General features: G+C 34.6%; 3 protein-coding genes across 5 annotated transcripts in view; 1 reads left to right on the plus strand and 2 right to left on the minus strand.

Moving 5' to 3' along the window:
- LOC145965257 (uncharacterized) overlaps positions 1-1,990 on the minus strand; it is a 34,357-nt gene extending 32,367 nt beyond the window's left edge. The window contains exon 1 of the mRNA XM_083088670.1: positions 1,972-1,990. The gene's annotated coding sequence lies outside the window, so the exon portion shown is untranslated. The remainder of the gene's footprint in view (positions 1-1,971) is intronic.
- Positions 330-15,275, minus strand: Art4 (arginine methyltransferase 4). 3 transcript variants are annotated; one of them, XM_083088684.1, is made up of 9 exons: positions 14,836-15,274; positions 14,034-14,174; positions 13,380-13,874; positions 13,031-13,297; positions 12,709-12,931; positions 12,259-12,545; positions 10,579-10,715; positions 1,976-2,011; positions 330-1,905 (listed from the first exon to the last, which is right to left on the minus strand). In XM_083088684.1, exons 1-8 carry the CDS (start codon positions 14,966-14,968, stop codon positions 1,979-1,981), a joined length of 1,716 nt encoding a protein of 571 aa, XP_082944810.1. In that variant the 5' UTR covers positions 14,969-15,274; the 3' UTR covers positions 330-1,905; positions 1,976-1,978. The 3 variants fall into 3 exon arrangements, with proteins under 3 accessions (XP_082944810.1, XP_082944808.1, XP_082944809.1); XM_083088682.1 differs by lacking the exons at positions 330-1,905; positions 1,976-2,011 and adding an exon at positions 8,753-10,335 and having other exon boundaries at positions 14,836-15,275; XM_083088683.1 differs by lacking the exons at positions 330-1,905; positions 1,976-2,011 and adding an exon at positions 8,753-10,317 and having other exon boundaries at positions 14,836-15,273.
- On the plus strand, positions 384-5,333 carry LOC145965259 (P protein). The gene is made up of 17 exons (XM_083088680.1): positions 384-866; positions 965-1,130; positions 1,190-1,258; positions 1,329-1,464; positions 1,539-1,611; positions 1,740-1,912; positions 2,103-2,206; positions 2,281-2,440; positions 2,524-2,595; positions 2,672-2,803; positions 2,895-3,149; positions 3,236-3,370; positions 3,449-3,643; positions 3,757-3,990; positions 4,110-4,368; positions 4,660-4,753; positions 4,877-5,333. The coding sequence occupies exons 1-17, from the start codon at positions 761-763 to the stop codon at positions 4,965-4,967; spliced, it is 2,454 nt and encodes an 817-aa protein (XP_082944806.1). The 5' UTR covers positions 384-760; the 3' UTR covers positions 4,968-5,333.
- Positions 15,276-15,743: the final 468 nt, after the last annotated feature.

Genomic DNA, 15,743 nt, shown 5'->3' on the forward strand with positions numbered 1-15,743 from the left:
TGAGACTGCTATTCTATGTGTATCGAATGTATACAGACACATATTTGATTCACATAGAAATTCATATTAGATATACTAGAAATAATTTTGCATAATCGATACAATTTCTTAGACCTGAATATTGTACAGTTGAATTATATAATTTAGTCAATGTCAATGATTGTTACACAATTGTATCAAAGTGATTCATGGATAACTAAAAATATTTTTGATCCATATAACACATGAAGATACTATATGTTCAAATTGTAAAATAAAACTATTTTGCAATTAATTGTAGAATAAAATTATTTTCAGTTACACATTTAATTTTTTCCTAAATACTCAACATTTTAGGTAATGATAAAGTTTGAATTTTTATATTTCAATTCATACATTAAAAAGACAAATTCAAATTTGTATAAAACACGTGATTTTTCACGGATTATGTTTTTACATGTTTCTTTTTTCTATTGCGTGAAGACTTCAATAAATATTTTAATATATTTATCATTTCAAGTTCTATTGTATCTATTATATGAAAATTTTGCGAGCTCGACGATTATATCTCCGTATAAGAAAAATATAAACAGTAGAGTGACCTCTAAGAATTCGGCGGATAAATCTTATCTGCAGTAGAACCGTGTCCCTAAAGGTACAATCATAATGTGTACGGCTTGAGCGTAAATAAAATGCCCGAGTTTAATAAACCTAACATTTTAGTTCAGTTAAAAAATTACGCATAATAAAGGGCAATAACGAAAAATTTCAAACAGTTGTAATGTCGCAAAACGATACGAGTGACGATGAAACGGATTTGCGGAGGCCTCGGATGTTTCTCAAGACAGGTTTAGAACAGATCGCTCACTGCAGCTGTAGCAACTCAGGTACACAATGTATACACAAGACGTAAAAAAAATCAATTAAATAAAATAGCTCGGTCGTAATTTCTTGATATAATTTCGTAACGAGTATCCTCTCAAAGTTGTGCCCAGTCCGATCAGTCCTAGCTCCTCTGTCTCGAGTTCTATGATATTCGGACAGATCACCGATGATGTGCTCCGCGCCTGGAGTCAATTGCCGGAGACGATTCGCCTGGATCCCACATTGGCGGTTTTCCAGAGAGAATGCGACCGGATAGCGGAGGCGAGGTGAGATAAAATGCAAGTATAGTCAAAACGATACCTCTAACGATAACGGATATTCCTAGATCCATGGATTGCGTGAAGAAAGACTGCCTGGTTGTGAACATGTGCCCGCATCCTGTGACGCAAACCAGGTATCTTTTGTCATTGACGGCTGGTTTCAAGAAAAATGTAAACACGATGATTCATATAATAATTTTGCAGTGATCCAAATCAAATTCAAACAATTCAGAGCAACGTCGACGAGGACGGGCAGGATATTCACACTCAGGAGAAGCAGAAGCCGTTTCGTCGTTACTCGAAGTTAATCGTGCTCTCCTGCTGTTGGCTACTAGTTACAGTAAGAAAATTATCTTTGCGACTGTACTTGTATCTTATAACTATGCGTCTGTACTTGTATTCCTCATATTGCAGATAATACTCATGTTCAAATCTGTGAAGATCGAGACAATGCATCGGTTTTCCATTCCTAACGGACAAACTAAGAGTATCCTTTCAATTAAAAAATCGTCTCGTCTAATTCGAGATGTATTTGGCAAAATTAAAATTCACCCGTAAATTGAATAAAAAATAATTTTCCTTTCGTTTGGAATATCCTTAATAATATTTTCTCAGATTATCAAGTTAGCGAGTTTATTACGAACGAGTTGATTAGCATAACGGTGGAAGGATCATTGTTGCCCTCGGATAAAATCGAACAGCACGCGAATTTATCTACGCACTTAATGATATGGCTTGAACTTCTTATAGACGAGAATCCGTCCTATGCCAACTTGGAAAACTTGAAGGTATTTATATACATTACTGAAGAAAATTAGCGTTTATACAAAAATTATTGCATACGTACTCACGTTTTACGACGGTAGAACACGCCAATCTGGCCAATTCTGAAACAGAAAGAGAAGAAAAAAAGAGATCAATCACCTGAATAAATTATCATTTAATTATTAAGTCGCACATAATTTTTGTCAATTTCAGAACATAAGCGACGTGTGGACCTTGCCGTTACTACCCGAAAACTTGAGGGACATTTTTCCTGAGCAGAAGCAGGAAAGAACTTTTAAAATAAACGTCGATAGCGAGTGCGTTGCTCTGATGATTATTTATTATTATATTTTTTAATTTCACATATCAACTCACTTAACTTTGTTTACAGGGCACTATCGCGCGGTGTAATGTTTATCAAGTTACGTACAAATTCAGAGTCAAATTTTTCGTTTTCCTTGGCTTACGATCTGTCGCCGATGAATGCCGATGCCGGCATAATATACGCCGCTTTCCTTTTAATTGGCCTCTACGTCATGATTATTTTCGAGGTAATTAATATCGCGAGATATTTGCATTCCTGTAAATTTTATAAATATTATTAATATTACATTTATTACATTCAATTAAACAGGTTGTGCATAGAACTTTGGCTGCTGTGTTAACGTCCATGGCGTCTATTGCGATATTGGCGATTCTAAACGAGGTATATACATACATATTTTTTTCTGTACATGATATAAAATGTTGAAAAATAAATTTAAGAAATAGTCTTGCTTTAGCGACCACGTATGGATGAAATAATTTCTTGGATAGATATGGATACGCTACTGCTATTGTTCTCTATGATGGTGCTAGTAGCCATTATCGCTGAAACCGGCATATTCGACTGGCTAGCAGTCTACGCTTACAAGGTGAGAAAAAATAACATATATATTTAATAGCCTAAAATAAAATGTTCATAGCCGAAACAATGCGCGAAATGATTTTATTTCCATTTGTTAGATAACCGCCGGCAAATTATGGCCATTGATTATGGCCCTATGCTTCTTTACCGCCTTTCTGTCATCGATACTGGACAACGTAACGACCGTGTTGTTAATGACACCAGTGACTATCCGGTTGTGCGAGGTGATGGAGTTGAACCCAGTCCCGATCTTGACCGCTATGGTGGTTTACTCCAATATCGGAGGTGCGATGACACCAGTTGGCGATCCACCGAATGTCATCATCGCTTCCAATAAAGATGTTAAAAATGCCGTGAGTGTTTACTATGATATTATACTTGAGAATACATTTTTCTTCTTGATCGAACTGACAATTAACAGATAATTATATCGCCGCAGAATATCGACTTTGGCACATTCTCGTTGCACATGAGTATCGGGGTGATACTGGTGTTGGTCGTGATTTCCGCGCAAATACGCTATATTTTCCGAGATATCGCAGCTCTCAGATTCAACGAGCCACAAGACGTACAGGTACATCAAAGAAAAAAAATCGATTCTAATCACAAATATATATATGTAGTGAATTAAACATTTTACATTCATTCACAGGATCTGAGACACATGATTGCCATTTGGCAACGAGCAGCGGCGAGTCTGTCCAGTTACAGCAAGGACGAAAATCTGGTGAGGGAGACGTTGTTGAAGAAAGTGCAACGTTTACTGTCGCAACTAAAGAGGAAGTTGATAACAGGAAGCGCAGCGTTAGAAAAATACAAAACCACGCTCGAGGAATTACAGGAAAAAGTGAGCTTCTGAATCGTATATGTATTAGAGAAGCTGTCATTGTCCAATTTATCTTTCTGGTTGATGAAATGACAATTTATGTATTTGTCTACAAGCATGTCTTTCGTTTTCAGTATCCGATCAGAGATAAGTGGTTGCTGGCAAAGTCGGGATTTGTGCTATCTTTTGTCATCACGCTTTTCTTCCTGCATAGCGTGCCTCGTTTGCATCTATCTCTGGGCTGGATCGCCCTAGTCGGTACCTCGCTGCTTTTGATATTGGCCGACAGCGAGGATTTCGATGGGCTCATGGCGCGCGTCGAATGGAGCACGTTATTATTTTTCGCATCGTTGTTTGTTCTCATGGAGGTAACGTCAGAGTAAAACTCCTATAAAAAATTCTCACGTTAGTTTCAACGTAGATTTCCTCGTATCACATATTCGGAGTAAAAGATATCTGATAAAAGACACATTGAAAAATTCCATAGGCTCTCTCGCGTATGGGTCTCATCACTTGGATCGGCAAACAAACCGAAAACTTTATTCTGTCGGTTAATGAAGAATCTCGATTAGCAGTTGCGATACTGTTATTGCTCTGGGTATCGGCTTTTGCGAGCTCTCTCGTTGACAATGTACCGCTCGCTACCATGATGGTGAGAATCGCGTCGAATCTCGCGCAAAATCGCGAGCTCGGCTTGCCTATGCAACCCTTGGTATGGGCATTGACGTTTGGCGCTTGTATGGGAGGTAAGAAAAGTTAGTCTTATTGTTAGCTCCAATGATTCTCCTTGAAATGATCCAAAGTTTCAAAATTCGTCCTGTATGTAAAAGCTTCAATATAGATCTTGAGCTTTTCGCAGAGTATTATTACGATTTAGTTTGTTCAATTATCGTATAGAATAAAAAAATAAGGTCTAGAATAGAAGAGAATAAAATCACGTCGCGTAAGTTGACGCTCTTTAACGCAGGCGCCAACTTTTCTAGTCTTTTTACATAAATAAATAGCAGTATTGTTTAGCTCAATAGTTATGTTTAAAGGAAATGGAACTTTGATTGGAGCTACTGCCAACGTTGTTTGCATGGGTGTCGCGGAGCAACACGGCTACAAATTTAGTTTCATGCAATTCTTCAAGTAAGTAAGATCGCGGTAAAATATTTATTACTAATAAAAGATGTCACCGCGTTTTTCTCAAAAAATTCTCATCATTAAAATCTCAATTAAAGACTAAAGATCCGTTATCTTGATATATTGCAGGGTAGGATTTCCCATCATGATAACAAGTACCGTAACAATAACAGTATATCTGCTAATTGCCCACGTAATCTTCGACTGGAATGGAAAGTAAATATAATGAAGAATTATATGAGAGCGAAAATTTGTCCGATGTACAAGAAACAATGTATATCGTACATTTGTAGAAATGTTTAATATATAATGTCCTCTAAGAGCAAATTAATACAATTACGTAACATTATCAAATAATTCTCAAGAGAATTATTATGATTTAAATTCCGATAGACAGAATTATTCATTTAACGCGATACAATATCTCGAAAATCTACGTATTATAATTTTTTTACTTCGTATTTATTATAATTTAAATATATACTTTTATATATGTGTATATACTTTTTATGTTTTTAAACATAATAGTATTTTTGTAAGAATAAAAACTGATAATGGTCTGTAATATATAAAATCAGACATATAATAATATAATAAAGTCGCGTTACATGTACATATATGTCTCATCTTTTTCTGCAATATTATTCTTTAATTACTTATTTTGATACAAAACACAATTATTTCATAATAATATTATAGATAACAATGTGTAATTATAAAATGAAATATGTAAAATGTGTAAATATAAAAGAATTGTAATTGGCAGATTTCTTAATTGTAAAAGGGTTTAATGATCACATAAAATACATTTGTATATACTAGACAATTCGTTGAAATATTTTTATTAAAAATGAGACTCTCTGGGAAAGAGAAAAATACCCAAAACTTGTCGCGTGACATCGTCAACTTCTTCAAAATCAAATAATTTATCGCCCAAACTTATATTATTTGTAATTATGTGCCTCGCAATTCAGCGTAATACAATTGCATTTGAATTAAATTAAAATTGAAATACGCCATTTTATTATCTGTTACACGCAAAATTAATATTCTAATAATTGACAATAAATTATTGTGATTGAAGAAGAAATTTATTAAAATTATGATATTATAAATATAAGCGTTATGAGTTCATTGAACTCGTCTGCATTAAATCAGAAGCTATTTTAGAGTTGTATACATAGCACAGAAAAAAAATTTTTACAAAAAAGCGGTAGAGAAGAGTTACAGAGAGCTGCTGCAAAAATATTATCGTATTTACAATAAATATAACATATTAATGATGTGATGTTTAGAATGATGTTTTTCTGCTTTACTGTAATCCTGTTACGTAAGTACTACAATTTTTGGTGATCAATTATTTGTCTTTCCACCTGTATCGTAAAACTTTGCATGCATAAATACATGATAAACGACATATTTCTTTACTACATTCATGAAAGACTGAATAATCTGTAAATGTAAAGTAAAATTAGCTGCTTCTCAAATTTTGATTAAAATTATTTAGAAATATTCAGAAAGATACTCGTTAATTGTTGAAATTATAAAGATAGCGTTAGAAAATTGTCACGTGAATAAAAAGTCTCACAGGTATGACAAGGAAACAATCAATTCGAGAAAAACTTATCTTAAACACATGACCGATCAATTTTACTACACAATTACACTATAGATTATATTTGTATAATTCTGATTTTATGCGATTATACAATGTTTTCGTAAAACCATCCTCTTACGCTTTACCGGGGTACGAATCGTAAACGTAAAATCTGTATCTTCATCGTGATGCCGAATAGCCAAGTAACTTTGTCAAATAAAATCCAGACTTAGCGCGCAGTAAAGGCATCCTTCGAGAGCTCGTTAATAACTACCTGAGATATCTCTTATATAGTTTTCAGTCGTTGAAACGCACAAATTTCTATATAACACTGCTGAACTATTTAATACTCGAACATACCGCCCGAAAACACACGCATGTGAATGAGAGAGAGATAACAAAGTTATGCCCCAGTTTAATAATCGACAAGATATCCAATTGTGACGAACGACTCTTTGAGATTTGAAAAGAGAAGACACTTGTTGGCGGAACATTGCGTGAGATGTTGAAAGCTTGAGACGGTATAAAGAATGACATTAAAAACACGAGACGACAAAAATCGTAACACAGATATAACTGGGATGAGATATGTAATATCGCGTCAATATGCTTTTCCGAGCGGTGTAGCAGTCTTATATATTCGATATACTAACGATACAAAAAGAAAAACGCACACATTCACATCAATTAGAATTGCATCGAAAACAATATCTAGATACATGAGTGGATGTTTGATGGTGTTCGCAATTAGATCCTCAATTTTTTGACAGTGATATGTAAAAAAAAAGGAGAGAGACAAATCAAGTTACATTCTAAATTTTGCTTTCGATGCTATTATCCCAAAGAAACGATGGAAGAAGCAGGCCCTTATATTAATTACAACAAACCATGCAATATTAGTAGCACTTGTGGAATGCCTGTTACGAGATTGGTATTGGTTTGTGTATGTGTCGAGGCGCGCATTTAACAAGCGTATATGATACATCTCTTCCAGAATACTTCATCGAGAAATAGCCGCGCGTTTATTTACACCTCTCAGAGGTATGCGCGCAAAGAAAGGAAAAAGTTCTGTAGAGAAAAGTAAGTACAAATTAGCTTCGATTCCAAGTGCGTTACGCGAATCGCGCGTGACTCATCTCGCTCGAAGAGTTTCGAGGGAAAACCTATGAAGGTAACACTCAAGAAGCTGCTGTTTGAAAATAATCATATTCACGGCGATGAGATAACTAGGAGGTGTTATCGGAATTAGATGGCAAGTATATGTGCAGAGATAACAAACAAAACGTAACTTGCTTAAGACCTAATAAGACTTGAAAGAGTCCTTGAGATCTCTACGGTAATATTATTACAAGATAATTTATATCAGAAACAGAACACACTTGTGTGTGAGAATAACTATTCTACATTTGAAGAGAAAAGCTGTCCAAATCCTTTAATCACGATTCAAATGTATGACTAGACGATTTGGATAGTTCCAAATACTTCCAATCAATCCACAATATTTTACACAAATGAAATACGACGAAACTTTTGATGTACTAGACCAAATAATGTTCGTAATATTTATTTTTACAATCTTCAAATTTGGCAGAATTTTTATTCAAGTGTTCTGTTTCCAATCAACCATCTTATACATAATTAAACAATACATATGTAAAAATTATTTGAGAATGTATATGTATGTACAGCAGATTCTATACACGTTATCGCGATTGATTGAATATCTCTCATACATTTATTGTATAATAATAAATACATATATAATATAATAAAAAATCCTTAATTATACTATATATGTATGTATGTATATATATATATGTATATATATATATATATATATATATATATATATACATATATCCCAACATTTTGCTTTATATATGAGAGATTGTAGTTAAGTAGTTTAATATCTGCAATTTAACCCTTTACACTCAAATTTATGTTATCAGCTTAATTAAAAGAAATTGTAATAAAAATATAGTCAATGAATTTTCTCTCAAACATAATTTTAGCAAAAAAATTATCTTTTTAAATAAAATTATCTTTGCATATATATTAAGCGAAATACACAATTTACACTTATCAATAACTAAATTTTACATTGCTGTATCAATGAGTGGAAAGGATTAAGATAATAAGAAGCCATTATGGCCGTATATTTTTGCTTTACTTCATAATATTATTATAGCTACAGAACATACAAATTTCCGAACATCACTTATTACGTGTACAGATCATCCAAGCAAAAAGTGTCTATTTTCAAAGATTTTAATATCTGTTACTTTATTATACGTAAAAGTGATGTTAAAATTTAATGCAAAAATGGCACTACCAATTTTTTTTATTACAAAATTTGATACAGAAATTATTAATTAGCTGTGGTAGGAAGAAAAAATATGTCATACATATCGGTTTTAATTTTTAAATTACGTAGCTTTACAAATGCGCGTATTAAAGTACACGTGCTTTTTTGAAGAAAAAAAAAGAAAAAAAAAAAGAAAAGCTTGATGAGAATCTTTTAAAACAGACATTTCTCGCGACTACAAAATATATAAAAAAAAATTAAGTGTAACGCAAAGTTATATCTTATAAATTACACACACAGATCATCTTATATAAAACTATAAGATTTCATTCGAGTAATTCTTTCAATGTGTAATACATTTGTACGAATCTGCAATTACACATTTACACACTATGACATAACTATATTGTTGTATTCATAATTTAGGACGATTTCGTGATTTGATCAATTGTTTCCTCTTTCTAGATGAAGTATCCCTATCTGTGTTATACATTTAGATATATACAATTTACCTATGAAAACATAATCAATAAATGAGTAATTATCGCACACACATACCTATTAAACAATTAAAATACCTCGATGTGGATTACACTGGTGACTGAAATGTAATAACTAATACTCATAAAAAGTTGTACTTTCTCATGTATTGTCATGCTAACGTAATAAAGACACGTTGATTAAAACAAGAGCAAGAAATAGCTGAATAATAACAGGTAATGCCACAGAGTGCTCTACAATGTACGCCTAATGTATTATTGCTCTTTGCACTTCTCAAAATGTTCTCGAAACATTGTTTGCCTATTCTAAAAAACTTGTGTAAAAGTCGCTTGATATCGAAACTCAACCAAGCCAACGTCGCAGCTTAGTAAAATATGCCCCTGTCTTTGAATGCTTAGTAGATTCTATAAATCATTATTTCAATTCACCAAATTAAAACAAAGAAATCGCAACAATTCGCGATCATTCTCTCTTTCGTTATAAATTATTCGCGTTTCGTAGTTTTATGTCAAAACTTTGTAAAATATAGTGATGCCTATACTATAGAGCGACGACACTGTATTGTCATTAAAAAATATTATATTTTCATGTGGGTATATTTGGCAAGCATGCACGTCGATCTGGAAGATTCTTTCTCTTTTTCTCTACCTTTTCCGAATGATGACCAAATGGAACAGCCAATGAAACTAATTATGTATCATTAATTAATGACAACTACGAGAGGACGGCTCGCAGTCTTTTCCAACGTGCCTCCCATTGAGACCTATTATTTCTTACGGGATTCCAATCCAACGCAAACCCATGTCTAACTGTACTTTTACTTGAATAAGCGACGTTATTGTGACCAAAGTCTGGATTAAAATTGGCCAAGTCGACGGTACTTAAAATCCGTACGGCAGACGAGAGTCGAAGTTTACTGGCCGGGGAGCTAAATACCAGTTTGCGGCTTTGCTTACTGTTGTTGCCATTGTTTCCAATACTGCTACAACTATTACGATCGTTTTGTAACTGTTTTACTTTGCGGCAATACTCGGCGAGAAACGATTTCGCCGTAGATCATTGCCGATATACTTGCGGAGATAAACCGTTCCCAGGAGTCACATAGTCACCGATCATCAGGCTGGGATTCACTGGATAATGAGAAGAGTTGCCGAGGACCAGCGATTGCTGGAAAGTAACACCAAGCTGTAGCGCGAAAGTCACGCAAGCAGACGTATTGCTTTAGTTTCCGTCTCTCACGTCAATTATTTAATTAATATGTAGCAAACTAGATAGTAAAACTAGTAAAAATTTTCAGCGCAACAGTCGTTTCATGCTTGTGTATCATTTTGTTCAGAACATTATTTTAAAAAATGCTCTCCTTTTGCTCACAGTAACTTGTACACGGTAAGTCTGTGCACAAAATATCAATATTTAAGCTGTACTTACAGTAGCGGGTGATGTAAACATGTTTGGAGTTATTCCACCGCCTATCAATTGTGCCGCTTGTGTGCTCGTGGCTGTACCTCCTACACGACCTCGTCCCGTACTCGAGATGGAACCAGGATGAATATTCGGTTGCCCTCCTGTTATAAAAAATCATACAATTATATTATTATAAGTCACACACACACACACACATATATATATATATATATATATATATATATATATATATATATATATATGCTTTAATTATTGAGAGAATAAAAGATGTATATAAGTATATATACAAATCATTTATTAAAAAGTTTGAGCAAAATATATTTACACAAATATATTTAAAATAAACTAATGTACTTCTTATTGAATTTTTATCTAGTAAAGATTGTTATTTAAAGAAACAATTCAAAAAGAAGTTACATATGTATTTAAAGCATCACATAAGCTCAAATAAAAAATTAAAACTGTTACAGACATCTAAAGATAAAATAAATTTACTTGAGAGAATTTATATAAATATTAAAATAATCTATTATTGGTACTCAACAAGAAGTATTTTTCTGTCATTTGTATAGGTTTATTAATTATATTAAATAAATAAAGAACAATTGTAGCTATTTTATATCTAAAAATTAGATAGAAAAAAATATAAACTCAATTTTTATAAATGGGATTAGAGTAGATAATTAAATATTTATATAAACCCATACTACTAAAAACAAGTTTATTTACACGAGTCAAATTCTACAAAATATGTATAAATTAGAACAATCACAAGGAACTTTTTCTTCTTTGTACAAATATCTCCCATGATGTACAGTAATAAAATATATGAATCCATTCTGTAAGTACCATCACAATAAAAAAGTTCGACAAATAATTTGACATTTATGTAATTAACAATATACAAACATCTGTAATTGGAATAATATTAGCGTATAAAAATCAAAAGTGACTTATATTCAATCTTTTCTGCTGATAAATTCCATTTCAAACTATAATTGTAATCATTATCCAAGAGCTTTTTGCTTTACAATTTTCAAAGAAAAACAATACCTAATAAAAACAGTCTTCAAAGCACTTTTATGTGTACATCACTACATAAAAGTTTTAATAAAATATTTACAAACTACTATATTTCATGCCAATTTTAATGGTACACTTATATAGAAGGAGCCATATAGAAAATATAAAATTTTAATCAAATGACATAAAATAATGTTTAGAAAAAGAATTATAAGTTCTTGTATAACAAGATATTACATAAAATCTATGATATAATATGATATAGAAAACGGTAGAGACAAAATATTATAAATGTTGAGCAATATTAAACTTTAGAATGTCTCCAATTGCGAAGATAATTATTTATTATTTCTAAAATGTTTTTGTTTAGTCTATATTTTAAATATATAGTAAATATATATATATATATATATATATGTATAGAATATACGGACCGAGAAGCGATCATTCAATGCGCGATCATATAGGCATCCTTCATATATATATTTTGTGACACAAGATTTTATAAATATATTTTCTACAAAAATCGGACATTAGGGAATCAAAATTTCTTGGGCGTGATGCATGTGGCAAGGACGTCGATTACAATATTATATATATTTCGCACACGGTACGTTCAATACATGTAATGATACACTGAAGAGTCAAACCAAACCTTACCTATTGCCAGCAAATTATTTGGATTTACGGTCGCACTTGTGTCCATTGAGACTTCACCAAGACCATTAACGGACATTCCATTGACCATATTCACCGCTTGTCGAGCACCTTGCGCGTCCAAAGTTGTCCAATAAGATTCACTAGGTGAAGTGTTATTTAAACCAGGAGGTGGTTGCGCTGCAGCGCCTGTATATCGGAAGTAAGGATTTTTCAAGTCTAAGGTGTTGCTACTGCTTTCCATATTTGTTCCTTCAAGCTTCAGTTCTATGGTTACATCATAGGATTGTCTGAAATATAACGTATATATATAATAATAGTAAAATATGTAGATACATATAGAAATACATTTCTGACTAGTGAAAACAAATGTATGGAAATAAATTTGCAAGATATTAGAAACTGAAGACAGGTGGAACTATAGAAGTGGAATTGATAGGAGACTCTATTTACCTTTTATTTGCTATAAGAATGACTTTTCCAGAGAGTAGTTGTCCACTTTTACAAAATAATGGATTTTCTAGCAGGCAGCGTACTTGATACCAGTGTGTAAGAGGTTCTGTAGGAGCTGTACTTAACCAAACTTGTTGCGTGGATCCGATGAATGCTACATCGAACCAAAAAGCTAGACCATGACATGTACCACTCTCCAGTATATGAAAATCGACATCTATTTCTGAAGGAAATACGATTTTGCAGAACATTAGCAATGTTTCATTGTACTCTTTATATAATTTATTTTTTCAATGTACTTTTCAATATTTGTATTTCATACCTATTTTATGTAAATCAGTCTCATCAGCTGTTTGGAAGTCTACTATGTGCCTCACCGATTTCGCCATACATATTCTAATATCAAAAGTATCGACAATCGGCTGCCTAAAGTATTCTTTAATAGCGTTATTTCTCATGGCAGAGAGATCTACTCCATGGAAACATGTCTGATACCAAAAATTGGCCTTATTAAATTGTTCCATATAGAGATTTTCATCGGAAAAAGGCGCGATGTGCAGATCACCTCTAGAAGGAAACATTCTCCCGCCTATGGATAAAAATAACTTAATTAAAAAAAAAGATAGAAAAAATCAGCAGAAGAAAAGCAAATTATATCTTTAAGTGCTTACCTGGAACTAACCACTTCTTTGCATGCAAGTAAGTTTCAAGCATTCTTTCATTATATAACATGTATCCCATAGGCTCACTCACTATACAGTCCACACGCTCGGGTAAGTCGATCTCTTCTATTTTTCCAGCTATGACTATTATTTTATCCGACAAATTATTAGCCGCAACTAACAGCTCAGCATGGTTTGCCATATTGCTTGCTTCTACCGCATACACTTTTTTAGCACCGGCTTGTATAGCAAAAAATGATAATATACCAGAACCAGCGCCTACATCTAGTACAACCTTATCCTTGAAATCAGACAAGTTTCCAAGGATCGCTCGTTGGTATGTACTAGTCCTAATATAATCCTGCATCATATTTTGTTGTTGCGACAGATAGCCATAGAATTGAAAATATTGCATCGCCGAGGATTCTTCCGTCCTCTCGTTAAATGCCGATATACCCTTTCCTACCTTGAGTTTTACTATGTGCGAATGAAAGTTGCGAGAATCTGTGGATCAAATATATATATCTACTGAAAGTTTCTTTCTCACGGATACTTTTATAGAAGATATTATTGGAACAAAAACACACGTTTTCATGGTAATGTTCATTTGTAATATTTGAAAGCTTAACGCAAGATGTTTGAGATGCAAAATTATCATCTCACCTGCTTCATTAGCAAATGTAATGAGTAAGCTATCTGTATCGAGTGTAAAAACATAACTTCGAGATGATACGCGAGAACATTCAGTACTAGGAGTCACTGGAAATTCCAACAGACTTGTTTTTTCCTTGCTGCTAACGTCTCCTAAAAAGAATGTTGAATATTTATTAACATACGTAAGCGTTATCTTTTCATTCTGGTTCTTATTGCATATATCAAAGAGAAAAATACAAACAACTATATTGATAAAACATAAAAATATAGTCTTAAAAAGCAATATCATCAGGATAATATATGTCTCCGATGAAAACAACAGATGCAACTCAATGATTTATACATTTTAAGTATCATTTGCCTATTCAAGTAATGTCATCTCACCTCTATAAAGTATAACAATAACATCGGTATCACGTAGCACGTCAACGATAGAACTCTACCTATCATTGCAATTTTTCATTCAAGTGTTTTAAACAATGAAAGATAAATAATGAAAAAAACGAAAGGGAGAAGAAAGAAAAGACCAAGACACGAGTTAGGAGCATCTTTCGCGTTTCGACAGGCGACCTTTCCCGATCACCCGAACCAAGAGCGACGTCGGTCGGCGATCGACCGTGGCCGCGAAACGGCTGGGCGCGATCTCGCCCAGCAGAGGGGCGAGAAAAAAAGCAGTCGACGGTAAGTGTGGTTATGTCGCCCGGATGGGCCGCGATCGCGTGATCGATCAGCCGCGTCGCCGAGAGACGGTGCGGGCCGTCGACGCCGAGAAAACGACCCCGAGCCCTCGGATCCCTAGCCGCGTCCGTACCTGAGACAAGCTCGACGCTGAGGCCCTGCGGGTCGTAATTGATATTGAGCATGACCGGTTTGTTGTACTTTGGCGTGGACTGTCCATTGTTTGACAGAGTCGAGACCTCCACCGCGCGAAACGTCTTCGCCATTTTTCGCGACACCGCGTGTACCAACGCTTTCCGACGCGGTTCCTCTTACTCCCTCTCTCGCTCCCTCGATTCCTCTCCACCTTCCTCTCCTTCTCCTCCTCCTCCTGGCGGTGGTGGCTCGCTCGTAACGCTCCGTGTTATGCCGCTCCTGTCTCTCGCGTCTCCCGCAGCACTCGCGTGTGAGGAACAAAAGCGTGCCGCCGCCGCCGCACGTACGTACGTACGGTACGTACGACACCTCGGATAGGATGGGACCAACCCCCGGACGTCGCTGCAAAATCGCGCGATTCTCGCTGTTCGCCACCGGACGCCGCGAGGTGCCGCGACGACTCGCTTACGGCGCCGCCGCCGCCGCCGCCGCCGCCTTCGCCTCCCCCTCCGCGCCCTAGACCGTAGACCGTGGACCGTCGTCGTGTATGCGTAAACGTGCGAATTTTACCCGTCGCCGAGCGGTTGAGTTTGCACGAAACCGTTTTCGGATCGACTGAGAATATTTTAGGCACCGATTCAACCTATTCCGTCTCTCTCTCTCTCTCTCTTTAATAGATGCCGCGCACCCCTCTTGGAATAATTGTGAGATTTTCATTGTTCCCCCCTCCATCCGGAGTTATTTCTTTCGAGTCTTTGAAAATTAAATGTGACACAAATTTTATTTTATCCGTTTCACATTAAAAAAAAATAATACATTTGCATTATATAATATTATGAAATCTAGTTAGCCTTGATTAAATTAGTCGCCGAAACCAAGGGGAGCGAAGAATCTGTCTTTATATCT

This window comes from Camponotus vicinus, unplaced genomic scaffold (assembly GCF_025532165.1).
Source record: "Camponotus vicinus isolate PSW18456_S1 unplaced genomic scaffold, iyCamVici1.0 SCAF_14, whole genome shotgun sequence".
Taxonomy (NCBI): Eukaryota; Metazoa; Arthropoda; class Insecta; order Hymenoptera; family Formicidae; genus Camponotus; species Camponotus vicinus.

Bases quoted from the DNA above. Each gene is read 5' to 3' on its own strand.
- LOC145965259 (XM_083088680.1), top strand. From the start codon at position 761: ATGTCGCAAAACGATACGAGTGACGATGAAACGGATTTGCGGAGGCCT. The intron at 1,259-1,328 runs GTATCTTTTGTC...ATAATTTTGCAG, and splicing joins CATCCTGTGACGCAAACCAG to TGATCCAAATCAAATTCAAA. The intron at 1,465-1,538 runs GTAAGAAAATTA...CTCATATTGCAG, and splicing joins GCTGTTGGCTACTAGTTACA to ATAATACTCATGTTCAAATC.
- Art4 (XM_083088682.1), bottom strand. From the start codon at position 14,968: ATGGCGAAGACGTTTCGCGCGGTGGAGGTCTCGACTCTGTCAAACAAT. The intron at 14,175-14,835 runs GTACGGACGCGG...CATTCTTTTTAG, and splicing joins CAGCGTCGAGCTTGTCTCAG to GAGACGTTAGCAGCAAGGAA. The intron at 13,298-13,379 runs GTAAGCACTTAA...TTTTATCCATAG, and splicing joins AAAGAAGTGGTTAGTTCCAG to GCGGGAGAATGTTTCCTTCT.